Below are 26980 nucleotides of genomic sequence, written 5' to 3'. Positions count from 1 at the left end.
AAAATACCAGAATCAGATACGTTGTCGTCACATTCACATTCACTGAACGCCTTCATCATTTCCGTCTATCACGTTTTTCTCACTCCTCTCCTTCACCTTCACACCCTGCGCATTTTAGCACCCTTTAACATTTTTCAAAATTTCACCCACATTATTATTTTTTTATTTTTATCATTTAAAATTTTGAATAATCACCAAAAAAAAAAAAAGAAAAAAAAAAAAAATCTACCTTCGTCCAATCTTCCGCCTTTTTCTTAAAAAAAAAAAAATCAAAACAAATTTCCTCTCTCTTTCTCTCTCCTCTTTCTTTCTCTCTCCTCCCAACGACGCCGGCGACCGTCGTTTAATCGGAAATTCTCACCACTCTCTGCAATTTCCGGCGATCTTTTCTCTCTCATACTTTCTCTCTCTTCCTTACTTTCTCTCTCTACAATCTGTAAGCTCCGATCCAAACGAACTCATCATCTTCTTCTTCATCAATTTCAATTATTCATCATCGTTTTTTATTTTTGTAATTTAATTTGAATTTCTTCAACTGCATCGAATAGTTCAACTGAATCGAATTTTGTTTGTTTGATTATTGTTATTTGATAATTTGAAGAAAACTTGTTGATTTACCTCCCCTGGCAGTCGTCAATGTCTGCCAGGGTTTTGTTGAATTAATGCGAAGAATGATGGAATTTAGGGTTAGGGTTAGGGTTTTGTTGAATTAATGGTAGTATTAGGTTTTTTGATTGATTGAGGAAATGGTTCGATTATTAGGGATAACTATTGGGGAGCCAGATGAATTTCCTAGGGAGATTACTAGGAATAATTTGATTGCTAGTAGTGAAACTGTTGGGGAAAATGGGTGGCTTATTCGGTTTTTCGATTCGGCTTTTTTCTGTGAGTGGATTGCTGTTAGTTACTTGTATAAGCATGAACACTCAGGTGTTAGGGATTACTTATGTAATAGAATGTATACGCTTCCGTTGTCTGGAATTGAGAGCTATTTGTTTCAAATATGTTATATGATGGTGCATAAACCAAGTCCTTCATTGGATAAGTTTGTGATTGATGTGGCGTCGAAGTCTTTGAAGATTGCATTGAAGGTGCATTGGTTTTTGATGGCTGAGATTGAGGATTCTGATGATAATGAGGGGATTAGTAGGATCCAAGAGAAATGTCAAATGGCGGCCACGTTGATGGGGGAGTGGCCGCCTCTTATTAGGCCTCCGAATGAGGTGGTTGGGGGGTCTGGAGGTAAGAATCAGATGCTTAACAAGCTGCTTTCTTCTAAGCAGCGGCTTTTGTCATTGACATCATCACCCCCATTGCAGAAGTCGTTCACTTTCTCGCCCTCATCAGGGTCTAATGTGGGAGATGAAGGTGGGAAGATGTCGCCTGATGAGAATAACAAGTTTATTAAGAAGTTTATGCCAGGGCAGAAAGTCAGGGATGCTTTGCTCTTTAGGAAGTCAGCTGAGAAAGAAGATGATGATTCGGAGAAGGATGGATTCTTTCGAAGGCTGTTGAGAGATAGTAAAGATGAGAATGAGGAGTTGACAGCCAGTTCTGAGGGTTTTTTTAAGCGGGTATTTCGTGATAGTAAGAGTGATTCTGAAGAGAGGTCTGTTTCCCGATCAATAGATGATGATGAGAAAGAGAATTTCTTCAGGAAAATAATCAAGGAAGTGTTTGATGATAAGAAGGATGGAAATGAGAGAAATGATGATGAAGAGAAGGACGGGAGTAGAAAGTTGATTGATGATGAAGAGAAGGAAGGATTTTTTAGGAAGCTCTTTAAGGATAAATTTGAGGACAAAAAGGATGGGAATGATGGAAATGAAGATGAAGATAAAGTTTGCTCCAAGTTGGTCAAGGACGATGATAAAGAAGGATTTTTCCGGAAGTTATTCAAGGAAAAATCCGAGGATAAGAAAGATGGTAAGGAGAGGAAAGATGATGAAGATGATGAGAAGGAAGGTTTTTTCCGCAAACTTTTTAAGGAGAAGGCCGAGGAGAAGAAACATGGCAACGACGTCTTCAATGATGAAGACAAGGTTCATGCCAATGGTGATGAGGAGGAACCTTCAGATTTTCCACTGTTCCGCAGGTTGTTTCGTGTACATCCTGAAGAGGCAAAGACTACAACTTTAGATGCTAATAGTATTGAAGGCAGTCCAGGAACAGAAAATTTCTTTCGCAAGTTGTTTCGAGATCGTGATAGATCCGTGGAAGACTCTGAGTTGTTTGGCCTAAAGAAGATAAAAGAGGTTAGTTGACTATCTTGATATTTCATTTGAATCTTAAGTGTTGGTTGCGTAGATATAATATTAGCCTTTTGTGCTTAGTGTGTGGCTTTAATTGATTTAAACTGTCTGGTTAGATTGTGTGACCTTTGATTGTCTTTCTAAGTCCGAAGTGTGTACATGTTAGAGCAGGGAAATTTCTAGTAGTATGTATAGAAATGTGGACTGTTGCTTGCAATAGCTCAACTTATTCTACAGAATTATAGTATATTAATGTGTATTTTACACAGTTCTTGTTACATTCATCTTTTGCTGAAACAGGCTGAATGTAATGATGATGATAATGATATATGTATTTTTAAGAGCTTTGCTATTGGCAAACTGAAAGACATATGGCCTTTTGTAACACTTATGTTGTTTTTCCTGCTTCAAAATTGTTGAATATAGAGGAGTGAATAGATTGTAACGTCTATGACTGTTGATTATTGAGCGGTTTCACGTATTCCCTCCTTATTGCTATCTTGATTAATTATTTATTGTTGTATCTGTTATCTTATCCTTTTTCATGTTTATCTTTATTGCATTGTCATTTAATGTGACAGAAAAATCTTGGTTCAGTCGGTTCCCCCTCGCAACAGAATCAGAAAACAACCTCGAAGCCTCCACTACCAAATGGTGCTGCGTCACAGTTCCGTAAAGGAGCATATCATGAATCTCTGGAATTTGTACATGCACTATGTGAAACTTCCTTTGGCTTAGTGGATGTGTTTCCAATTGAAGATCGCAAATGTGCACTGCGTGAGGTTGGTTATTTTGTTTTGGACATTTGTATTGTGTCTTTAATTGCAGTCTAGTTTTCTCATGTATTCAGTTGTTGATATGTAATGCCGATATCTCCAGTCCCTTGCAGAGATCAATTCCCATGTGGCTGAAGCTCAGTCTAGTGGAGGTAACAATGATTTTCTCTTAATCATGTCTTGTTAACAACATACCTGTGAATTGATTTTTAGTTTTGAAATGTGCTCCAGTCACCATATCACTTTCTTGCCTTGTAGTTTCAATAGAGTTAAAGATTTGAAAATTTTGGAAATTGATGAAACTATAGCAGAGAAGACCTCATTTGTTGCCTGTGGTCATGCTCTCCAATTCTGGATTAATATCATCTTTAAGTTGTAGAAAGTACATGAAGTGGCAAGTGCAAGGCAAACGCAAAACTAGATATATGTGTATGTGTGATTTTTGATGTGGAAGAGTCATCATTAATGCTTTGTTGATAAGCTCAATTTTGCTGTGCTGCACTTTGACATCTTGGGATTTTTAAGTGGCTGTATCACTCTTATTATGATGCATATGGTGCAGTTGAAACCAAACTATATATTTCAAACTATAAATCAAACCAAACAAATCCACTAATTAACAGACAACGGTTTGGTATAGACCGTGCAGTAAACAGGCCCTAGTGTGCTTGTTCTTGCCGCAGGTCAATATATATTTTTATTAGAAAATAGTATTTTTTTTTTTTATTTTGCTAGTCCATATTGTTTATGAGACTCTGGTTTTTTATCAGTATTTATGTCCTTTTGTTCCTTCTATAATAGACTAACCTAAGGAGGGGTAGTATAGGTATTCTACTAATACTTCTTCCGTTCTATTAATATTGCAACAATGGACTTTTTGCACTATTCATCACTCTTGTTTGACCATATAATATGAGTTATACGTTAAGCAAAATATAGTTAAGTGAGATCTTGTTGGATTCGTCTCATAAAATACTTTCACAATATCAAGTTTTTATAATTTTTACTCTTACACAATTATAGATATTTAGCATATAAAATGTGTTTTGGGATGCGTAATTTCCTCCTTGTTGCAATATTAACAGAATGGAGGAAGTATTAGTTTACTACTCCCTCCGTCCCATAATTTCGTGCTTATTTCTCAAAAAACACGGTAATTAAGGAGTGTGGTGGAAGTAGGGGAATTAACTATTGGAAAGATAAAAAGTAGAGAATATTGTATGAGAATAATAAAAAGTAGAGAATATTGTATGAAAAAGAGAAAAAGTGCGTAATGATTTTATGGGTATATATGTGTATTTTGTATGGGAAAAATAAAAAGTAAGTAATAATTATGTGCTATTTTTAGAAACAGGCATAACATTTTGGGACACCCAAAAAGGAATACAGGCATGAAATTATGGGACGGAGGGAGTAGATTAATTGTCCTTGCTCCTTAGTATAAAAAGAGAGGGAAGGGAAAGAAATAGGTAGGCAGAATTTTTGGAGTGAATCCTTGAGATAGTTGTGACCTAAAGTCACTATTTGGAGAGTTGTGACCTAAAGTCACTATTTGGAGAGTTGTGACCACAAGTCACTAATATGAGCTTTGTAGGCTAAACCTACTACTTTATGTTAGAAATCATTAATCTGTTTAATCAAATTTCCAAGCTTTTCCCTATTTTCCTCTTAATTAGTAAAGTATACAAGTCTGATTTTCAGTTCGTTGCACCATCTATAGTCTAACATTGGATATGCAAATTTGGGCTTTAATGCTGTGATATTCATATAAAAGTCTTCACGTGTACTCAGTAGTGGAAATCTTGACAATACTAATGGGACTTGCCAAAGTTATGATATGAATATACAATTGTGACAGAGGGAGTAATTTGAAAGGCGAGTTCCTTCGTTTGAAAACTTACATAGGACTGTAATTATTGTTAATTATGAATCCTGTTGCTGTAGTCTGTAGATATTCTAGAAGTTAAAGTATCAAATTTTATTGCCTGTTGGCAATTTGGCTTACTGCTATTTCTGAGGACTCCTTTTTTACTTCTGAATATGCTCATGGCAAACATTGACTATTCAATTTGTTTTGCTCTTTTTAAGTTTAAGACACACACACATATTTACTTCAAGTGTTTGTGGCTATTCATATCTTAGGCTGTGCAGCTTCAATGCATTAATCGTGCTTATTATATTGCGGTTTCCAGGTTTATTTTCTTCTTTTTAATTTTTTTTTTTTATTTGTTATCTAAGGAGTTTATGTTGTTGGCAGGAGTGTGTTTTCCTATGGGGAAAGGGGTTTATCGTGTCCTTAATATACCTGAAGATGAAGCTGTACTTTTAAATTCCCGAGAGAAAGCACCTTACCTTATTTGTGTGGAGGTTTTGAAATGTGAAGCTCCGAGGTAATTTTCTTTCCTTCAGTATTTAATACTCCCTCTGTCCCTAAAAAAACAACCCTTTTGGGTAGTTTTCACGGTTATTAAGAAATTTAAGTTGGAATTACAAGTGTATGGGAAAGCTAATAAAAGTACATTGAAAAGGGAAATTTACATAAGATTTGCAAAAAAGTAGAGAGAGAAAGTAATAAATGTATGTAGAAAAAGCAAAATTTACATGGGTGAGCTAATTTTGCACAAATATTATTGCAAATTGGAGGATATGTAAATGCAAATGGGATGAACATTTTGGGACTAAAATTTGACCAAAAGGGTCGTTCTTTTAGGGACGGAGGGAGTATTAGTTTGAGATATTGCTGTATTCTTAATGTGTAACAACATTATACATCCTTTTCAGTTATGTCAAAGATACATCAAACTCGCAAAAGCTATCTAAAGGAGGAATTCCTCTAGCAAATGGAGACGCACTATTGCCAAAGCCTCCTCCATGGGCTTATCCATTGGGGACGGTACAGGAGGCCTACCATAATGATGACAGGATGTCAAAGTCAACCTCTCAAGTGATTGATCGAGCTATGGGTCAATTTAAGGATGCGAAAGTTAAATTTGTTAGTGTTAGCCTATTGGTGGAGGATCAATGCTGTGATCAACCGTTTCATGGACAGAGTAATTTTTTAAGGGTTGGGCGACTTACTGATCAGGATTATGTCAGAGTTGTGCTGACAGCTGATCCTAGACTTAGATTTGAAGATATAGAAGATCAAGCGCCGCCACGTAGAAAAGAGCATCGGCGTGTTCCAAGTATGATAGCTATGGAAGAAGTAAAGGTGTGAAACCTTACTTGTTCTTTTTTATTCCAGTATACGCTATTTGGTTTCGTTCCAGTGGTTTTACTTTATTTCAAATACTTCTTTGTTGAGTAATATTTGAAACCAAGTAAAATGTTATTTCTGACTCTATTTAGGGTAATATATTGCAAAAACTTTGAAACCTAACCTTTAGGATAGTAATGTTTTATGTTTTTTTTTTGGTACCATTTCAACTGTTAGCCGTGTTGTACACCTATATTGGATAGTTGCTTTGACAACTGACCTCTAACTGCTAGCAAACCTATTGACAACTACTACTATGGGCCTAGGGCAGCTAGCTACCACAATAGATGTTTGGCTGCAGTGTCAATAATACTGGATTCCTTAAATATCATTGCTTATGACATCCAACTGCAATTAGATTACTCAGTTTCTGATTATCATTCAGTCACCTTTGTCTCAAATTCCATTCTTTCCTTCTTTCTCGTGTTATTCATGCTCTATATCCCTTAAGAATCCATGCAATAATGGTTAATCTCTGCTTTTTTTTCTTGCTCTTTTTCCGGCATGCTATTTGAGAACTTTTTTAATTCCCTTGAAAATGCAGTGTCACTGTTATCTATTCCTCATGAATTTTTGTAGTATTTTTTTTGCTAGTTTATCTCTTTCTGTTGCACATGCCTGCATTTCAGTTATTTGTTTTACTGTGAGATTGATATTAGCGTGACTGAAGGCCTCTCATTTAGCATTGTTTCTGTGTGTACGTAATTACGTCACTATTGGTAACCATTTTGATATTGCTTTATTTGTGATAATTATAATATATTAGAAACTGATTTAACTGTTTGTGTGCTTCTGTAATTTGGTACTGTTCCTTTGAATAAATTGGTTCAGTTGTGTGGAAAATTATGTGGGTTGGCAATTGGCAAATTGTTACAGTATTGAGAATTTCCCTTTTAACTCTATTCTTAAGATAGTTATATACTCTTTTTCCTTTAATTACTGAACTTATACGCCAGTGCAGATAATTTTTTGAGGATCTGTATCAACCTTAAATATTGGAGGTGGAAAGTTTATGCTTGGTTCAGTGAATTAGTTATTTAGCTTAAGTACTTGAGTTTATGAGGATCCCTTAGGCCCGTAGTTTTGGAATTTGGGCCTTGTGGCTATGAACAATAAAAATCTACCTATATAAGTTTGGTAAGAATAGGGATTTTCTGCTATAAAGTATTTAACATTTCATTTATTCAAGCTCCAATTATTTTTATATTGGAAACTACCTACCTATATCCTCCATATTCATGCTGGCCTTCTGGGACATGTGCTGCAGAGAAAGCTACTTTATGCAGCTCATGGGTTTGAAAGTTTTTTTTTCTGAAGGCATAGAAACAGGATGGGGAAGAAGAGTTGGAACTTAATATATAAAAGATACTTGTTGATAACAATGGCTTCATGATTTCCCCCTCTTTGAACTTTTGATATGGGATGATCTATCTTATTGTTGTTGTCTACTCCATTTCCATTCTTTGTTGTCGTCATCGTTGCTGAGGATGCTAAGTTTTCTTTTTGCTTATGCTAATATACTTCATTTTTTTTTAGATGAAACACTTTCAAATTTACACTATTCAAACACTACACATTGTTTATTTTTGGTGATTATTTCTCAAGGAAAAATAGCTATGTGGGTTCTTGTTTGATTCGTCTCAATTTGTACTTTTCAAATATCAAATTTTATAATTCTTACATATTGAAGAAATTCACACGTTCAAAGGTATGTATTGGTAAGTATGAAAATTGGAGTGTTTTATATATAAAAGAAATGAAGTATGTTTCAAAGAAACTTTTTCTTCTTATCGATTTAGATTTATTACTTCACATCCTTCTAATCCTTCCAGCCCTTTTTTCACTGCCTGCTTTTTATCATTTGCTTTGAACCACTCCTAATTTAACTTCATATACAGGCTGCAGCAGCTAAAGGCGAAGCCCCTCTTGGTTTATCTCTGAAAGGGACTAGCCAAGAATCATCAGATGCACAACACAAGGTTCTTAAAACTTCCTTGAATATTAGCTTGTTTCAGCATTATGCCGTAAAGACAGGTAAACTTAGTCAATCTTGTGATTTTGTTATCATTGTGCAGGCTGCCAATGGTGGTCCTCCAAAGCCCACTGATGCATTGTCTGGTGAACTTTGGGAAGTGAAAAAGGAGAGGATCCGCAAATTGTCAGTTCATGGAACAATGCCTGGTTGGGATTTGCGCTCTGTAAGTGATGCAGTGACTATATTCTTATCTTTTTGAAAAGACTTCATTGTATAATTTAAAGTATCTATTTTTCTGTATACATATTGTCAGTCCATTAAGATATTTCAGTTTATTAATTTTGTAGGTTATTGTAAAAAGTGGTGATGATTGCAGACAGGAGCATTTGGCTGTTCAGCTTATCTCTCACTTTTATGGTGTGTTATCTTCACTAACTCCGGATTAAACAAAATTTGTATTGGCCTCATATTGATGCTTCTGCTACCTAGGAAAGAAATTGTGTGTGAATCTATATTCTTTGTTGGACTGGTCAAATTGTCCTCAAATTTATAGTCTGATTGCTATGATATTTGCTCTTTACCCTTTTGCTTTTGGACTTTACTTCCTAAATTGATATCGTGGGCTTCAATGTTCAAAGCTTGGGGCTGAAAAACAAGTGCCTGTTAGGTGTGACATGTAGATGAATCTATTTATTTAATGGGAAGTAACTTGTTTAGACTTCAGATTACCCTTACAGGGATTTTTTCTATTTATTGCCTTATGACCTTATTGCCAAGCTTTTCTTTTAGAGATTGGAGATTTCTAGGGCATTTGCTCCCTCAAGGCGGGTTGTTGGTGCAGATTTTGATCTGTATCAATATAATTACACAAAAAGGTGTGGCTTACGGATTATGGTTTGTGTGAGAGGTTTTTAATGTCTTATTTATGATAACGAGACACAATTTATACAATGTTTATCACATTTCATCTCAACACTTTTTTTCATAGTATCAGTTTTTTAGTTTTTACTTCTAGATGATTATATTAATGATCAAAATTGTGTTGACACGTGCGAAAGTCGAACAGTGTTATAATAATGAATTGGAGGGAGTACTGCATAAAAGACATCTAAAAGATTAAAGTATAAACTGAAACACTATATTGTTATACTGTTATTAATTAGCTAATAGTTTAATATTACTAGTACAAAGATGCAGTTTTGCAATAAAGGCCAAACCAAGGAACCTCACATTTCTTGATTGATTCTTCTTTAAATCTGTTGTGATGAATCTTTGCTAAGCTGTAGCAGGATGTTTTCATTGTTTACTATATTGGTTTATAATGTGTTAAATTGGTCATAGTCCTGGCCTTCACTTTTCTGCTGTTATACAAGCTACTTATTGCCACGTTAGTGTTGCCTTTATTCTGGTTCTGGTTGATGTTTGATATCTCTTCTTGAAATTTTGTTACTTCAGATATATTCCAGGAAGCCGGACTCCCTCTTTGGCTGCGCCCTTATGAGGTCTTGGTAACCTCATCTTATACTGCTCTTATTGAGACAATTCCTGACACGGTAACTATAAAGATGCTAGTAATTACTTTACCTTTATCAATCATCTACTCTGTTTAACTGACTCTATTGTGCACAGGCCTCAATTCATTCAATTAAGAGTAGATATTCTAATGTCACAAGTTTGCGTGATTTCTTCAATGCAAAGTATAAAGAAAACTCTCCAAGTTTTAAACTTGCTCAGGTAATTGTAGCAGCTTGCCTGTTGTGGTAAACTTGTATTTAATGGAGAAGATAGAAGTCACCTTTATTGTGCTTGTTTCACAATTTTGTCTTCCTTTCCTTTAATTTTCTTCTCTTTAAAAGTACTGTAATTCTGTAAAATGTTATGTCATACACGAGGTACATTTTTTGAATTTCCGTATAATTCTGAGGGCAAACCTGAGCTAACTTTATATAGGCTTACCTTATGGCGGTGTCAACAAGGGCTGTTGCAGATTAGTAATATATGGTGGGAAAGATGATATGCCCTGGGTTCATGTTGGTTCACTGATTTGAGCTGTTATCAAATGTTTTTACAACCGCAAAAAATTTCTCTCTGATTTGATTTTTTTTTTTTTATTATTATTTTTTTTTTAATTTTTTTTTTGGAAAAAAGGCGCTTTTCTGTGTTTTTTTTTTCCCGTAGATAACCATCCAATACTGTTATTTTTGAAGCACATAGTTTCCTTGTTTACCTCGTATATGGGGTTGATTACACTCTTAATCTTAAATTTTGACTGGTTCGATATTTTCATTTTAGAACCAAATAGCAGTTTTGGACCGGTTAAAGGTATGGAAATTTAGCTTTTGTTGCAAAGTTGGGTTTTAACTAAGGTCTTGTATTAAAGCTAAATAAAATATTAATTAAAGACAAATCCATGCTTTATAAGGTTTGCGCATGCAAATAAAACTCGAAGATTACAAGTTTTAAGTCTTTGGAAGCTTAGCAACCAAATCAGCCCTATTTTCAATGTCATTTTATTTTACAAAAAAACTATTGTATTACGTAGCGCACCTGCCTATAGAATTTCCATGATACTTCCCTGCTTTTCTTTAGGTCTTAGGTAGCCACAGAAGGCTATGATGAATCTAGGTCCTGGGGCCTTTTCCACCAAGATTTTGACTTCTGTACTTGTTATTTCATCCTAATAAGACAGACTTTTAGCTTAATCTGATACTTTAAAACTTTTAGGATAATTACAAGCCATTTGACATTTGAATTTTGGTAGTGGTTGCTGGAAGGTACTCGTGAAACGGGGCAGCCTTTTTGTAATCAATTTTCCCTGGGCAACTAGAACTTTTTGTATGACTGGCGCAATTCATGGTGTTTTATTGATGGGTTTTAGTTGTATTTTAAACAAGCTTAAATGACTGTTAATTGGTACATGATGGTAATCATGGTATTATATTAATACAGGGTACTTTGTAGGATGATCAATGTTTTTTTTTTCAACTTGGTCTTATGGCCCATTCTAGTTGCACCTTGTTTGTATTGATACTTCGATTAAGTGGCATACTCAACATGTAGAATCAAAAAAATATAGTAGAGCTTGATGTTTTTCTACTTGGTAAAGAGATAAGGACCTTTTGATTTTTGTATGCAGTTATGCACAAATTTTAGTAGAATCAACATGTAGAATATTTTTTTTTTTTTTTTTATTTTTTTGAATTTTAGTATTCCTGTTTGACTAGCTGAGTGACCTTTGTCCGTGTTTCATTTTTGGCAGCGGAACTTCGTGGAAAGTATGGCGGGATACTCTCTTGTCTGCTACCTTCTACAGGTATTCATAATTGTTGTTTTTTTCTTCTTTCAACCCCAGGCTACCATTTCTGTTTGCTGAAATGTCAGAGAACTTCCATTGAAATGCTTAATTGATGAAATGGTGTCATAATGAAATTAGTTATGTGACCAATAGTTTTTCAGTTGATGTATCTCTCTATATCATGATTAATTGATGATTTCACTTGTCTTTTGTGGGTCCACAAAATGGTTACCCCTGGGGCTGCCCTCAATTGGGGCTCAATTTCAGAAGTTGTGATAGAGAACATGTTTACCTGTTAAAAAATACTATTTCTGACTCTTCTGGTGCTAATATGTTTTGGTCACTAATGGACCTCTGACTTCATGTACTTGTTCTTTTGCTCCATAGATCAAGGATCGGCACAATGGTAATCTTTTGTTGGATGAAGATGGTCATATTATACATATTGATTTTGGATTCTTGCTGTCAAATTCTCCTGGAGGGGTTAATTTTGAAAGTGCGCCTTTTAAATTGACTCGTGAACTTCTTGAGGTATAGTTTGGGGATTTCATTGTTTTGTGCTCATGCTTGATCCTTTTATTAGTTTATATTGATCTGTATGCACAAACACTTACGTTAATGTTTCCCTTTATGTGACTGTTATATATTTTATTTGATTCCTAGGTGATGGATTCTGATGCTGAAGGAGTCCCCAGTGAGTTTTTTGACTATTTTAAAGTAAGTATCTCTTCTTCTTGCAGCCTGAAAATAAGGCATGAGTGACATTTATTAACAAAACATACTATGCATTCAGGTCCTCTGCATTCAAGGTTTTCTCACTTGTCGCAAGCATGCAGAGCGAATAATCCTTCTCGTGGAGATGCTGCAGGTAGGGTCAAATAATGTTTATAATTTCTGTTATCAATGTTTATAACTTATGTGTGTTCGCTTGAAATATGCTCATTCCCTTTTCGCATTTATAATTTCCGTTAATCCTTGGCGACTTTGACGATAAATATATGATTTATTTTGGAAAAACCTGATGTTATTTGGATGAAATTCTTGTATGTTCTTTTTATGTTCTGATGTCAGTTCATGTGTAATTGCTCTATGTTTCCATTTCAGGATTCTGGATTTCCATGCTTTAAAGGTGGACAGCGAACTATACAAAATCTGAGAAAACGTTTTCATTTAAGTCTTACCGAAGAGGTTTGATGGTTTTATTTACCTCATTTTCTCATTGTTTAGTTGCATCTTTATGATTTTTTGATAAATTAAATGTTTATTGGTGTGCTGCAGCAATGTGTCTCCTTGGTTTTATCCTTGATAAGCAGCAGCTTAGATGCATGGCGAACAAGACAGTATGATTATTATCAGAGAGTTCTAAATGGGATATTGTGATATCACACTTTTAGTTTGGACATGGCCATCTTTTAGACTGGATATTGTGATGTCACACTTGGAGTTTGGACATGGCCATATAAGGTCATTGATTCGTATGGAAATGACTCTTAATCGAAGCAACTTTGATTGAAGTGAAGTCAATTAAGTGACCCTGTAGTCCAGGTGAGTACCTGCCATTGTGTCATTGAGTACTTTGGGATATAGAAAGAGGATAAAGGTGACCATGCAGTCTGATTTGTTGCTCAATTATACTGGATGGGAGTATTTGTGACTTCATCGGCATGAAAACTCAATGGAAGTGGAGACGACTAGGTTGGACTTGTGAAGGGATCATATTTCGTGTTTGTCCGTTTTCCTTGTTTCATATCTTGTGAAAGCTTTGTCTGCTGGGTGACAGTTACCCTTTGGCTCAAAATGAGTCAGAACTCTCACTCATTATCTGCATCCTGAGTTCCTGACACTGTACATAGTGATTCTGCAGAGGGTGAAATGCTCGTTTCGAGTTTTTCATCTACTTAACCTCAGACACCAGCATTAACCTATACCAACATCTAAGTTGTACATTTCGGAATACAATTTGAAGAAGGTCAAATGGCTTTGCTGGAACATGTTTACCAGAGTGGGCACTTGATGTGCCATCTTAGCTTTCTTTCATATGGTTTTAACTGTGAATTTTTGTATACATTTTGTGAGCAAATTGGCCTCTTTCTTCAGTGGTCTCATGTGTATAAATCCTTTTTTTTTCCTCCTTTTTGTTTTTTTATATTCTGCTTTTACACCTTTCTATTTATTTTTTTGGTAGGTTTTTAGTGATTTGTTACCCCTAAAATATTTTTCCTTTTATTATAATTGGTTTGATGGTGTGATTAGGATAATTAACACAATGTACATGCAAAAAATTTTCATTCCTCTCTGATATGAATGGATTTGAAAGCTTGTTGGATCTGGTGATTGAATGCGGCATCTGCTCTTGATTGACATAACCATCTAAAGTCGTGTATCTGATTTTAATGTTTGTTTCCTAGGACTGTGGCCTGTTGCAAAGGATCTATCATACATTCATATTCAAAGCCATAAATATTACCTCCATTAACTTTTATTTGCAACTTTGGAATATTTTATATCTCACAAATAATACCCAAAGTTGCAAATAAAAGTTAACGGAGGTAGTATATAGAGTACTCCATATATTTGAAAATTTGTTATGTTGAAAATATAAGAGGTTGGGACTAGAGCTGTCAATTCAGGTAAACGGGTCAGGTTTGGGTCGGGTAAAAATGGGTTGGGTCAACTCGGGTCGGGTCAATTCGGATTAATTCCATAACCTATGCGCGTTTGGTTTGGTTTGGGCCATGCTTGAGTCGGGTCATATTTCTTATCGGGTTTGGGACGGGTTACATTCGGGTCGGGTGAACAGTAGGTCGGGTTTAATTCGGGTTAGGGTAATTCTCGGGTTCGAGTCGGGTTCGGTTCAAGTCAATAATTTGCGGGTTAGAATCAGGTTGGGTCATTCTCGGGTTTGAGTCGGGTTCGGTTCAAGTCAATAATTTGCGGGTTATAATCAGGTCGGGTCATTTTCAAGTCAGATCATTCTCGGGTTCAAGTCGGGTTCGGTTCAAGTCAATAATTTGAGGGTTATAATCAGGTTCGGTCATTTCCAAGTCGGGTCATTCTCGGATTCAAGTCGGGTTATGTTCAAGCCAATAATTTGCAGGTTACAATCAGGTCGGGTCATTTCCAAGTCTAATCATATTCGGGTTCAACTAACTATAAATAGATAACTATCATTTTTATCAAGCTAATTATTTCCTTTGACTATAATGTATATGGCAATAAACTAGGGAACTATAGTCTATAATTTAGGAAGATAATTATCTCCTTTGACCATACAACAAATATATACTATATTTAACTCTTAAATTTGAGGATGATGTTCCTTTCTTTTGCTGGCCTGGACCGACTTGGTCTCCCAAGATAAAACTCTTTGATCAACAATAATAAAGTGGTCTAAATTTAAGTCGTGTCAATAACAAGTCGTGTTAATTTCGAGTCGAGTTAGTAACAGATTGGGTTAAATTTTTGGGTCGGGTAAGTAATAGGTAGGGTAAAATTTGGGTCGGGTCATTAATAAGTCGGGTTAATTTCGAGACGGGTTTGTAACAGGTTGGGTTAAATTCGCGTCGGGTTAGGAAGGGGTCGTGTTAGTAGCAAGTTGGGTTAAATTCGGGTTTTGACAGGTTAAAACATATTTGGGTCAATTTTGGTTCAAGTCGGGTTCAGTGCAAGTTAATTAAATTGGCCGTTGTAAATCGGTAAATCGATGCAAGTTGTAAACCGGTAAATTGGTCGTTTAAAGCCAAATTGGATGGTTCCACCCACCCAATTGGACTTCCGGAGGATATTAGGGACCATGATAAACATTTCGGCAATTTTTATTTTGGGCGAAAAAAAAGTCAAAAATTTCCAAAATTGAAGGCTAATGTCCACGCATTTTGAGAAATTTTGGAGGTTTTGTGGCCCGGTGTCGCAAAGTCTTGAGATTTTAGGGAATATATCTGGGGAACATATAGTGCCATTAAGAACCGTATATAAACATTATATGTTGTCATAGATGTTCATGTAGTCTTGAGTTAATGAAATCGGTGCAAGTAAGTTGTAAACCGTAAATTGGTCGTTTAAAGGCAAATTGGATGGTTTAACCCAGCCAATTGGACTCCCGGAGGGTACTAGGGACAATGGTAAACATTTCGCCAATTTTTTTCCGGGCGTAAAAAAGTCAAAAAATTCCTAAATTGAATCTAATATCCATGCTTTTTGAGAAATTTTGTAGGTTTCAAGGCCCGGAGTCGAAAGGACTTGAGATTTTAGGGGATATATATCGGGGTCATATAATTCCGTTTGAAACCATATATGATCATTATATGTTGTCATATATGTTCGTGATAAGCTTGATTTAATGAAATCAGTGCAAGTTGTAAACCAGTAAATTGGTCGTTTAAAGGCAAATTGGATAGTTACACCCACCCAATTGGATTTCCGGAGGGTATTAGGGACCATGGTAAACATTTCGATAATTTTATTTCCGAGCGAATAAAAGTAAAAAAATTCCAAAATTGAAGGCTAGATCCACGCATTTTCAAAAATTTTGGAGGTTTCTAGGTCAGATGTCGAAAAACCTTGAAATTTTAGGGAATACATCTCTAGGTCATATAATGTCGTTTGACCGTTTGTAACCATATATGATCATTATATTTTGTCATAAATGTACGTGGTAGACTTGATTTAATGAAAAAGGTGACAGTTGTAAACCGGTAAATTGGTCGTTTAAAGGGAAATTGGATGGTTACACCCATTCAATTAGACTCTGGGAGGGTATTAGAGACCATGGTAAACATTTAGGCAATTTTTTATTTTTGAGCGAAAAAAGTCAAAAAAATCCAAAATTAAAGGCTAATATCCATACTTTTTGAGAAATTTGGGAGGTTTCAGGTCCCGGTGTCTAAAAGTCTTTAAATTTTAGGAGATACATCTCGGGGTCATATAATGCTGTTTGGAACAATATATGATCATTACATGTTGTAATAAATGTTCGTGGTAGGCTTGATTCAATGAAATCGTTGCAAGTTGTAAACCGTTAAATTGGCCTTTTAAAGGCAAATAGAATGGTTCCACCCACCCAATTGGACTCCCGGAGGGTATTAGAGACCATGGTAAACATTTCGACAGATTTTATTTTCCAGGCGAAAAAAAAGTCAAAATATTCCAAAACTAAAGAATAAGATCCATTCTTTTTGAAATTTTTTGGAGATTTCGAGGCTCGGTGTCGAAAAGACTTGAAAATTTAAGGGATTTATCTCGGGCTCATATAATGCCGTTTGAAATCATATATAATCATTATATGTTGTCATAAATGTTCGTGGTAGGCTTAAGTTAATGCAATCGGTGCAAGTTGTAAACCGGTAAATTGACCGTTTAATGGCAAATTGGATGGTTCCACTCACCCAATTGGAATCTCGGAGAGTATTTGGAACCATGATATACATTTCGGCATTTTTTATTTCTGGTGAAAAAAAGTCAAAAAATTCCAAAATTGAATGCTAATATCCACGCTTTTTGAGAAATTTTGGAGATTTCGGAGGCTGGTGTCGAAAAGTCTTGAGATTTTAGAGAATACATTTCGGGGTCATATAATGCCGTTTGGAACCATATATGATCATTATATGTTGTCATAAATGTTCGTGGTAGGCTTGAGTTAATGAAATCGGTGCAAGTTGTAAATCGGTAAATTGACGGTTTAAAGGGAAAATTGGATGGTTTCACCCACCCAATTGGACTCCCAGAAGGATATTAGGGATCATGGTAAACATTTCAACAATTTTTATTTATTTCCAAGCGAAAAAATGTAAAAATAATTCCAAATTTGAAGTATAATATCCATGTTTTTTGAGAAATTTTGGAGGTTTCGGGGCCTGGTGTCGAAAAGTTTAAAAATTTTGGGGAATGCATTTCGGGGTCATATAATGTCATTTAGAACCATATATGATCATTATTTGTTGTCATAAATATTCGTGGCAGGCTTGAGTTAATGAAATCGATGCAAGTTGTAAACCGGTAAATTGCTCATTTAAAAATTTAAAAGAAAATTGGATGGTTCCACCCACCCAATGGGACTCCCGGACGCTATTAGGGATCATAGTAAACATTTCGGCAATTTTTATTTCCGGGCGAAAATAAGTCTAAAAATTCCAAAATTGAAGGCTATTATCCACGCTTTTTGAGAAATTTTGGAGGTTTCAGGGCTCGGTGTCAAAAGTCCTTAAGATTTTAGGAGATAAATCTTGGGGTCATATAATGCCGTTTGGAATCATATATAATCATTGTATGTTGTCATAAATGTTCATGGTAGGCTTGAGTTAATGATATCGGTGCAAGTTGAAAACCGGTAAATTGGCCTTTTAAAGGCAAATTGGATGGTTCCACCCACCCAATTGGACTCCCGGATAGTATTAGAGACAATTTTTATTTCTGGGCGAAAAAAAGTCAAAAAATTCCAAAATTAAACGTAAATATCCACCTTATTGAGAAATTTTGGAGTCTTCGGAACCCGGTGTCTAAAACTCTCGAAATTCTTGCGAATATATCTCAGGGTCATACAATGTTGTTTGGAACCATATATGATCATTATTTGTTGTCATAATTGTTCGTGGTAGGCTTGAGTAAATGAAATCGGTGCAATTTGTAAACCGGTAAATTGGTCGTTTAAAGGCAAATTGAATGGTTCCACACACCCAATTGGACTCTCGGAGCGTATTAGGGATCACGGTAAACATTTCGGCAATTTTTATTTTCGGGCAAAAACGGTAAAAAAAAATACCAAAATTGAAGGCTAATATCCACGATTTTTGAGAAATTTTGGAGGTTTCAGAGCTCGGTGTCGAAAAGTCTTGAAATTCTATGGGATACATCTTGGGGTCATATAATGTCGTATGGAACCATATATGATCATTATTTGTTTTCATTAATGTTCGTGGTAGGCTTGAATTAATGAAATCGGTGTAAGTTGTAAACCGGTAAATGTGTTGTTTAAAGGCAAATTGGATGGTTCCACCCACCCAATTAGACTCCTAGAGGGTATTAGGGACCATGGTAAACATTTCGGCAATTTTTATTTCTGGGCAAAAAAATAATCAAAAAATTTCAAAATTGAAGGCTAATATCCACGCTTTTTGAGAAATTTTGAAGGTTTCGGAGTCCGGTGTTGTAGACACCCGTTTGTGTCTCCCCAAAACCAAACCCAGTGATCAGTGCCTTTCACGTCGAATCATAATCGAATGAAACGAAAGTGTGGAAAGGTCTAGTGTTGCGGAAAGTTTTATTTCTTTTCTCTTCTCCCTGTTTTTGAAAACTTTATTTTAAGAAAACAGCCAATCCAGTTTGGTTGGTCCATGATATGGGTCCAATAATGGTGTAGTTGGATAGGGTTTGCAAAGACCTTTCTAACGATATATTATAAGCCCAATTCCGATGAATATTGAGGAAGTTATGACCAATTTACTAAACTGGGTCTGGTTTGAGTTTGAAGTAAGGCCTAATGATCTAGGGGAGGGCCTAATATAATTTATCATTCCTAATGCAATTAGGAATGGTTTTAGTCTTCTAGAACATTCTAGAAAGTCTTATCATTCTTAATTCAATTAGGACTCTTCAGAGTTTTAATCAAGATCAAATAGCATTTTCGACTGAAATTATATTATTTTATCTTCCAGTACGGTAAATTTATCAGATTTTCGAAAACGCGTTAAAAGCCAATTTGGCGTCCAACCCCAGGCCTTGGCGCCTGGAATCGGGATTGGCGCCAGACGCCAGCATTGGCGCCTGGCGCTAATTAGCCAGGGCTGGCGCCAAGATGGTTTTTCGATCTTCAGACTCTATTTTGTTAAATTATCCTTTTTGGCTAATTTTCTCTATAAATATCGTATCAAAAACTCCGTTTTCAAGAAACCAATCACCAAGAATCATCACTTCTCTTCTTCATTCACCAACTATCTTTATCATTCATCAGCAATCACCGATTACCATTTATCAATCCTTTTCATTCACCAATTCTCCTTATTCTTAAGTCTTCATCAACTATCTTCATCATTCAATCAATTACCATTCATTTATTCTCTTCATTCATCATCTACTCTCTCATTCATTCATCAATTTTCAATAACATTAATTCTTTAGTATTCTTTTCTAAACTTTGCTTTTTCATACAAAATTCCGCATTCGCAAGATTTAGAAACACCTAGCCATATTCGAAGTTGCCTTCGCCCTAGACGTGAAAGGTTTTAATTTCTGAGGGTTTGGTCCCAAATCTCTATTTCAATTATTTAATTTGATTGCTTTGATTATTATTTTTCCTTGAAGTTACTAACGTGTGTATTTTGTTATTAGAAAGAGGTACGAAGCATCCAAGTAAGTACTTTAATTGGTTTAATTGATATTATGATGTAGATATCATGCTTAGATTGTTATTTTGATTCCTAGTATCATGTCTAGGGTAACTTTAATATCAAGTATGATTAAAAGTACGATGCTTCCTATGTTCTTCCTAATATTTATGATTGTTAGTATCATGCTAGGATTTGATATTAATCTTGTTAGTATCATGCCTAGGATCTTGCTATTTCTATTATGCTTTAATATTAACATGAACATGATTATGAGCATGATTATGATTATAATTGTTATAATTTATGATTATTATGAATATTATTATTATTATTATTATTATTATTATTATTATTATTATTATTATTATTATTATTATTATTATTATTATGATGATAATTATTTTATTTATGATGATATTATTATTATTATAATTATTATTCATGATATTGATTATTTATTGTGTTGCTTGATTATTTATATTCATTCTTTCTTGCTTGATCACCTTTATTGAATGTTTAAAGGGAATTTGTACTTGCAACCACGCTTAATAAGATAATTAATAATCTTGTTAGGGTTAATTGTGATTATAATTCAAGTGATCGCCAATAATAGTTTATTTGTGCATTAAATTCAACCAACATAGATTAAACAGGTTTAGGGTTAATCCTATTGATTGCATGTTAGTCAGAAAGCGCACATGAATACGAGCAGAATAAAGTAGAGGCCTATTATTAGGGCAGGTTCAATCTCTTTTAGGTTGGATTTGTACCTTCATCCCCGAACCCTTATTTGGTTCATGACCTTATGGAGTTGACGATCTCTTGGATCGTTAAGGGGTGTAACCTTCACCTCGTGAACGGTTTACAAGTTCCTTAAAAACTTGTTGGCGACTCTTTTGCTCTATCTTCTTCCCTTTTGGACGCCACCGTACTCTAGTGTATGATCATAGTGGGGTTCAAGCTAGTGGGATTTTTAAGGCTTGAAATTATTCCCTACAGGTGTAGAAACGTATTAATACTTTAAGGGATACATCTCGGGGTCATATAATGTCGTTTGGGACCATATATGATCATTATATGTTATCATAATTGTTCGTAGTAGGCTTGAGTGCTTGACTTAATGAAATCCGTGCAAGTTGTAAATCGGTAATTAAATTAGCCGTTTAAAGGCAAATTGGATGGTTCCACCAACTCAATTGGATTCCCGGAGGATATTAGGGACCATGGTAAACATTTCGGCAATTTTTATTTTCGGGCAAAAATAAGTCAAAAAATTCCAAAATTGAAGACTAATATCCACGTTTTTTAAAAAATTTTGGAGGTTTCAGGGCCCGGTGTCGAAAAGTCTTGAAATTTAAGGGGATACATCTCGGGTTCATATAATGCTGTTTGGAACCATATATGATCATTATTTGTTGTCATAAATGTTCGTGGTAGGCTTGAGTTAATGAAAACGATGCAAGTTGTAAACCGGTAAATTGCTCGTTTAAAGGCAAATTGGATGGTTCCACCTACCCAATTGGACTCCGAGTGGGTATTATGGACCATGGTAAACATTTCGGCAATTTTTATTTACGGGCGAAAAAAGTCAAAAAATTCAAAAATTGAAGGCGAATATCCACGTTTTTTGAGAAATTTGGAGTCTTCGGGGCCCGGTGTCTAAAAGTTTTGAAATTCTAGGGAATACATCTCGTGGTCATATAATGTCGTTTGAAACCATATATGATCATTATATGTTTGTTATAACTGTTCGTGGTAGGCTTGAATTAATAAAATCGGTGCAAGTTGTAAACAAGTAAATTGGTCGTTTAAAGGCAAATTGGATGTTTCCACCCACCCAATTGGACTTCCGGGGGTATTAGGGACCACGGTAAATATTTCGGCAATTTTTATTTCCGTGCGAAAAAAGTCAAAAAATTCCAAAATTGAAAGTTAATATGCATGCTTTTTTAGAAATTTAGGTCAGGTTAGTAACAAGTCGGGTTAAATTCGGGTTTTGACGGGTTGAAACGGGTTTGGGTCAATTTCTGTTCAAGTCGGGTTCAGTTCAGGTAAATAATTTACGGGTTACATTCGGGTCGGATCATCTCCAGTTCAGTTCATGTTTGGGTCTCACTTACTCGGGTCAACTCGGGTTTAAGGTTGGTTTCAAGTCGTGTTTGGGTCACCATTTTTTCTGGTTCAGATGGTTCGGTTAATAATTGGGTTTGAGTCGAGATTTCGGGTCGGGTCAACTTTTGACAGCTCTAGTTGGGACGACGTGACTTTTCATTTGATAACTCATTCAGAACGGTTGCCAAGCAACAAAAAAGTCAGCTTGCATAATATGACTATTAATTTTCTTGCACTTGCTCAAAATAAAGTCGTGTTGAAAAACTAAAGGCTATGTTACATTGACTCGAGTACCCATGTCCGATAAGAGTATGTGTTCAAGTGTTTGACTCGGGTATTTTGTGAAATAAAAGGAAAGTGTCTTAATATCATACTCATGTTCAGACTGTAAAGGGTTCGACACGGATAGTTCAGGTGAAATGTAGAGTTCATGTAGCACAAAGACATACAAAGTAATTGTGACAAAAACAATTCATGGCTCATTTAATCTTCTCCCTGCGACAATTACATGCTTCCAATAGGAGCAAGGAACACTGGGGCCTCTGCTAAAACAATGCTCATTTGTATTATATGGTATGGTTGATGCGATGCAGTCGAGCATCCTTGATGTGGACCTCGCGCACCCAGTTTGGGTTGGCAATGCCGGGATACAATAGTAACTTAAGTACGTAGTACTATGTTATCACATGTTTTACAGGAGAGACCTGTACTTCTGTCAAAAACATGAAGAGAGACAGACATGTACTAGGCTAAGCCTCTACATATGTCGGAACTCAGAAATATCGAATCAACCATTCTCGGATACTAAGTACGGAGTATAAGCTTCTAATGAACTAACTCATTATCACTATTTTTGCAAGCGTTTTTTTTTTTTTTTTTTTTTTTCCTACCTCCGTTAAATATTAGTTGTAACTTTAGAACATTTTATTTCTCACAAATAATACCCTAAAATTGCAACTAATATTTAATGGAAGTAATACAAGAAGTGAAGAAGATGCAGTGCTTTTGAAATGTTATGTTTTTTTCTTTTCAGTCAGATGTTCATCGTCAAAAAAAAAAAAAAAAAAAAAAAAAAAAAAAAAAAAAAAAAAAAAAAAAATCCATTCGTAGAGAAAAAAAACAATCAATTTCTGCAGAGATCAAGGGTCCTTAATTATGCCTTGCTCTAACTTTCTACACACAAACTACATATTCTACAAAGCCAATCCTACAATATTGCAACAATACACAAGTGGGGAAAAATGAGTAGGAAAGAAAAAAGACTGAGACACAGCTATCTCGATTCAATTGCATGAGTTTCTGAGCCTCTTAAGAAAGATCTGCGCCACCAAATCTGGAAAGCTTTGCTAAGATTAGGGCATTCAGTTCCATGCTTAGAGAAACATCTAAACCATTCCATGAACAATGCATACTGCTGCTTCAGAGGAAGTGTAAGTAGGGATTGACCCATAGCTTCCTCCAATTCCCTCACATTCAATCCCTTTCTACACCTCTGCAACCAACCAAAGTCCAGAAGCATAGGACTAAACCACGAGTTGAGAAGCCCAAACCTAGATTCAGCCTGGCATTGCAATTTCCTCGTCCCCATGGCAACAAACAGAACTGCCGAGACACGGCTTAGTTCATATCTCACCATAGGTGACGCTTTTTGATGCATTTCAAGTAAATCCTTCTGATAGGCCCACAAGTCAACGAAATCTTCTGCCATCTGACGATCGAGTAAGATTTCTAACAACCAATTGATGTTTTCGACCTGCCACGATATGGATTCAATTAAGGGTTTTTCTACGCTTTTTTTGCTACTAGCCTGCTCAAGAGGGGCAGTGTCAGTGGCTTCTTGGAAAAGGCTAATTAAAGAAGAAATGCTACACCGACAGAGGGAGTAGAGATCCTCTTTGCTGATGTCAAGATAGTCTTTTTCATAAACTGAGCTTCTAGATAGGAGACCTGTAACCATGGATTTGAGCTCATTTCTTGCTTTGGCATTTTCACAAGTAGTGATGGAACGAACAATCTGGCTTGCCAAATTCTGCTGAGGAGAATTACAGTCATTGAGGTTGAGCCTAGAGAATATCTCATTATTAATTCCATCATCAAACTTAAACTTTGTGAAGAGTCTCCTAAGCTTCTCCTCCTCTTCCTCCGTCCAAGGAACAGCCTCAAGGTACTTTAAGCAGGAGTGCATACCTCTGTTGAACGTGATGCTTGCCGATACCTACAGGAAAAGATAAATCAGGGCAAGCAAAATGTCAATGTTTGCTAAAAATGTAATGATATTTAGTGCACAGGCATTTCTAATACTGAATTGAACACAATGGTATAATAACTATAATTCCGACCAAAAGACTTATTTTCCTCCTTCCTATAGTATAAACACTATCTTCAACTCTGATACAAAATTTTAAAAAGAGATTTCCTCTTTCTTATGATAGAATACCAGGCATACAATCAGCTACAAACGCAGCATTTGAATGTTTCTCACTTTCTCAAGGGTATCTACATGGAGCATATACTCGCAATCTGACAACACATATACCTGAATTCTCTATACAAGTATACAGACCAAAAACCTAATGAAAATATGGATAAAATAAATATGTGACACACCAGCCCTCACTTGCATGTAACAATTCCGAAGTATGATCCTCCCTCCAGGCCCCCACGTTGAAAATTACATCTATATGAAAGCAATAGGTAAGAATTTACTGCATATGAATGTTTTGTGAGGACGCTGAAACCGCCAAAGATAATGCCAAGATGACAGGATATGTCATCAACAGTTCAACACATTTAGTTACATATATCCAGCTTTGCAGAGATGGTATCGAACAGGCAGAGCTTTCACGAAGTTTTACCTAGACATCATGAAAAATTACAGGTTTTCTGGCATTCTCTGACTTTAGGAATGTAAATTCTCATCTATTCAACCTTTAGAAGGCCATCAGAAATTTATACGGAGTAACAGTTATGCTTACACCCAAATTGACAACCAGCAGCAGGATATCAATTAACTCAGTGAAAGCTGGGAAACATACTAAGTTCACAAATCTATGAAGGTTCTTGTAGCACTTTCACAAAATCTCACTAACACACATTATATTACTTTCTCAATCAATATTATTCGTAAGTTCCCAATTTCACTATACACTATACACCATTCTAGCATTAAATGAACAACTGCCAGGAGACAGTAAGCTTAGGGGAAAATGTGAAGCCTGTCTATGTACATTACTCACAGCGCCCAATTACATATATGCCTCCAGACTTATAGAAAGGCCAGCAATTATAATCACCTTCTCAATTCCCCTTTAAATCAATTGACAAATCCATTTTTCTCTCATTGATCAGTAACTAATAATGACCAAGATATTTAATGGCGTTCATCCATTGCCATTCTATCCTATACTTGACAGTTGACACCGACTGACCCACCTCAAAACTACACATCCCTATACTTTCTATAGACAAAACCATAAAGGGCCATAAAAGCCATAAACATCCAAAACTGTGAATGTAAGTTAGTATTTGATAGTTCTCAACTAACCAATATACGAGCATTGACTGTTTAGGCTGGAATTTAAAGCACAATTTGATATACCGCTGAGTTTAATCACACTAAGGTTCAACACAGCCCACATTACAATCCCATGCTTACTCTACCATTAAAATATAACACTGTGTATGTACATACAAAAAAAAGGAGTTAAAAGCTTAAAACAACTAATAATAATTGTGTTATTAGCTAAGCTAAACATTGGAGATCAACAGCCAAATCCTTCCAAATAGTATAGGCAATTTATAATTAGCTAATCAATGAATGTGATCCCACAGTCATTTCACAAGCATCAAAAACAAATTGACAACAACACTCAAAGATAACATTAAACCATATACTTCGTATTCAAATAGGTTCAAGAGATCAATAACATAAAATGATGTATACCTCAAGAATATCGATAGCGCGAAAAGCTCCAATCTTAATGAGCTTCTTAGTGATATCATCTTCAAACATAAGCTCAATAGTTTCCCTAAAAACACCCAAATTCTCAACCTCAGGAACCTCAATCCTACAAAACCCACCATTCTTCTTGGAATTCTTAATCAACCCATCAAACAAACAACTATTTTCCCCCAAAACCTTAGAATTTAACTCCAAAACCAAACACCCACCACCATATTTCCCCTTCAAACTCAACCTCACATCAAACACACTTTCCTCCTCACTAACCCCACCTTCATCCTCACCCCCATTTTCTCTCTCCTCCCCCAAATCAACCTTTCGAGTTGAACCCAGTTCCTGACTCAGTTCCTGCTCCTGACCCACATTGCTAAGTTTAGGAGGAATCATATCCGAATCAATTGGGGAAACCCGACCCGGAGATAGAATCCGACGTCGGTCGATCCGACTAACAATACCCAACCCAGATTTGGAGCTCTGAGGTGAATTAGGGAAAGAATTAAGGGATTTTGACAAGGTTTCAGAAATGGGTGGACCCACAATTTTATGGGGTGTTTTGGAAGAAGAAATCGAAAGGGTTTCAGGGGATTTTGGTGGGCTTTTGAAAGAACAACACCATGAAGAAGAAGATGGTTTTGCAGTGGTTGTAATGGCGGTTTTCCGGCGAAATTGTTGTTCCCGGCGACGACCCTTTTGAGGATTCCGGTAAGAATCCATTGAAATGGGGTTAGATCAAAGAAATTGCAGAGCAAAATTGAGGGAGAAAAGGGGGATTTAGATTGCTTGAATTAGGGCTATGGAATCACTGACAAGTGAGTTGGAAAGGGGAGGAAAGAGAAGAAGAGTAGAGTAGTAAAATTGGAGTATTGAAATTAGGAATTGAATAGTTAAGGGAGAATCTTGGATTATTGTTTGATTATTTTGTTTGTTAGTTTTGTTTGGTAATACAAGTATCCGTTTTCTTGTTGGACAGAGTTGCAGTTTGTGAATGGAAGAGAGAGAAGATGAAGAAGAAGGTGGGGGTAGTGTGGTACA

The 26980-nt window shown here is 35.8% G+C and overlaps 2 protein-coding genes across 2 annotated transcripts; one reads left to right on the top strand and one right to left on the bottom strand.

Annotated features, from left to right (window-relative positions):
• The first annotated feature begins 144 nt into the window (after positions 1-144).
• On the top strand, positions 145-13683 carry LOC145628672 (phosphatidylinositol 4-kinase beta 2-like). The gene is made up of 16 exons (XM_081681035.1): positions 145-2255; positions 2834-3034; positions 3132-3180; positions 5286-5418; positions 5810-6239; positions 8183-8263; positions 8360-8482; positions 8607-8676; positions 9715-9812; positions 9889-9993; positions 11519-11572; positions 11942-12085; positions 12218-12271; positions 12348-12422; positions 12659-12742; positions 12833-13683. Exons 1-16 carry the CDS (start codon positions 747-749, stop codon positions 12932-12934), a joined length of 3312 nt encoding a protein of 1103 aa, XP_081537161.1. The 5' UTR covers positions 145-746; the 3' UTR covers positions 12935-13683.
• A 9412-nt stretch (positions 13684-23095) lies between these two features.
• On the bottom strand, positions 23096-26980 carry LOC145626420 (BTB/POZ domain-containing protein At2g13690-like). Its single transcript, XM_081678850.1, has 2 exons — positions 25931-26980; positions 23096-24202 (listed from the first exon to the last, which is right to left on the bottom strand). The coding sequence occupies exons 1-2, from the start codon at positions 26660-26662 to the stop codon at positions 23261-23263; spliced, it is 1674 nt and encodes a 557-aa protein (XP_081534976.1). The 5' UTR covers positions 26663-26980; the 3' UTR covers positions 23096-23260.

This window comes from Chenopodium album, chromosome 4, assembly GCF_948465745.1.
Source record: "Chenopodium album chromosome 4, dcCheAlbu1.1, whole genome shotgun sequence".
NCBI lineage: Eukaryota > Viridiplantae > Streptophyta > Magnoliopsida > Caryophyllales > Amaranthaceae > Chenopodium > Chenopodium album.
The sequence above is the reverse complement of the archived record's forward strand: the minus strand, read 5'-3'. Positions and strand labels throughout refer to the sequence as shown.

Bases quoted from the DNA above. Each gene is read 5' to 3' on its own strand.
- LOC145628672 (XM_081681035.1), top strand. From the start codon at position 747: ATGGTTCGATTATTAGGGATAACTATTGGGGAGCCAGATGAATTTCCT. The intron at 9,813-9,888 runs GTAACTATAAAG...TATTGTGCACAG, and splicing joins TTGAGACAATTCCTGACACG to GCCTCAATTCATTCAATTAA. The intron at 9,994-11,518 runs GTAATTGTAGCA...CATTTTTGGCAG, and splicing joins CAAGTTTTAAACTTGCTCAG to CGGAACTTCGTGGAAAGTAT.
- LOC145626420 (XM_081678850.1), bottom strand. From the start codon at position 26,662: ATGGATTCTTACCGGAATCCTCAAAAGGGTCGTCGCCGGGAACAACAA. The intron at 24,203-25,930 runs GTATACATCATT...CTTTTCCTGTAG, and splicing joins GCGCTATCGATATTCTTGAG to GTATCGGCAAGCATCACGTT.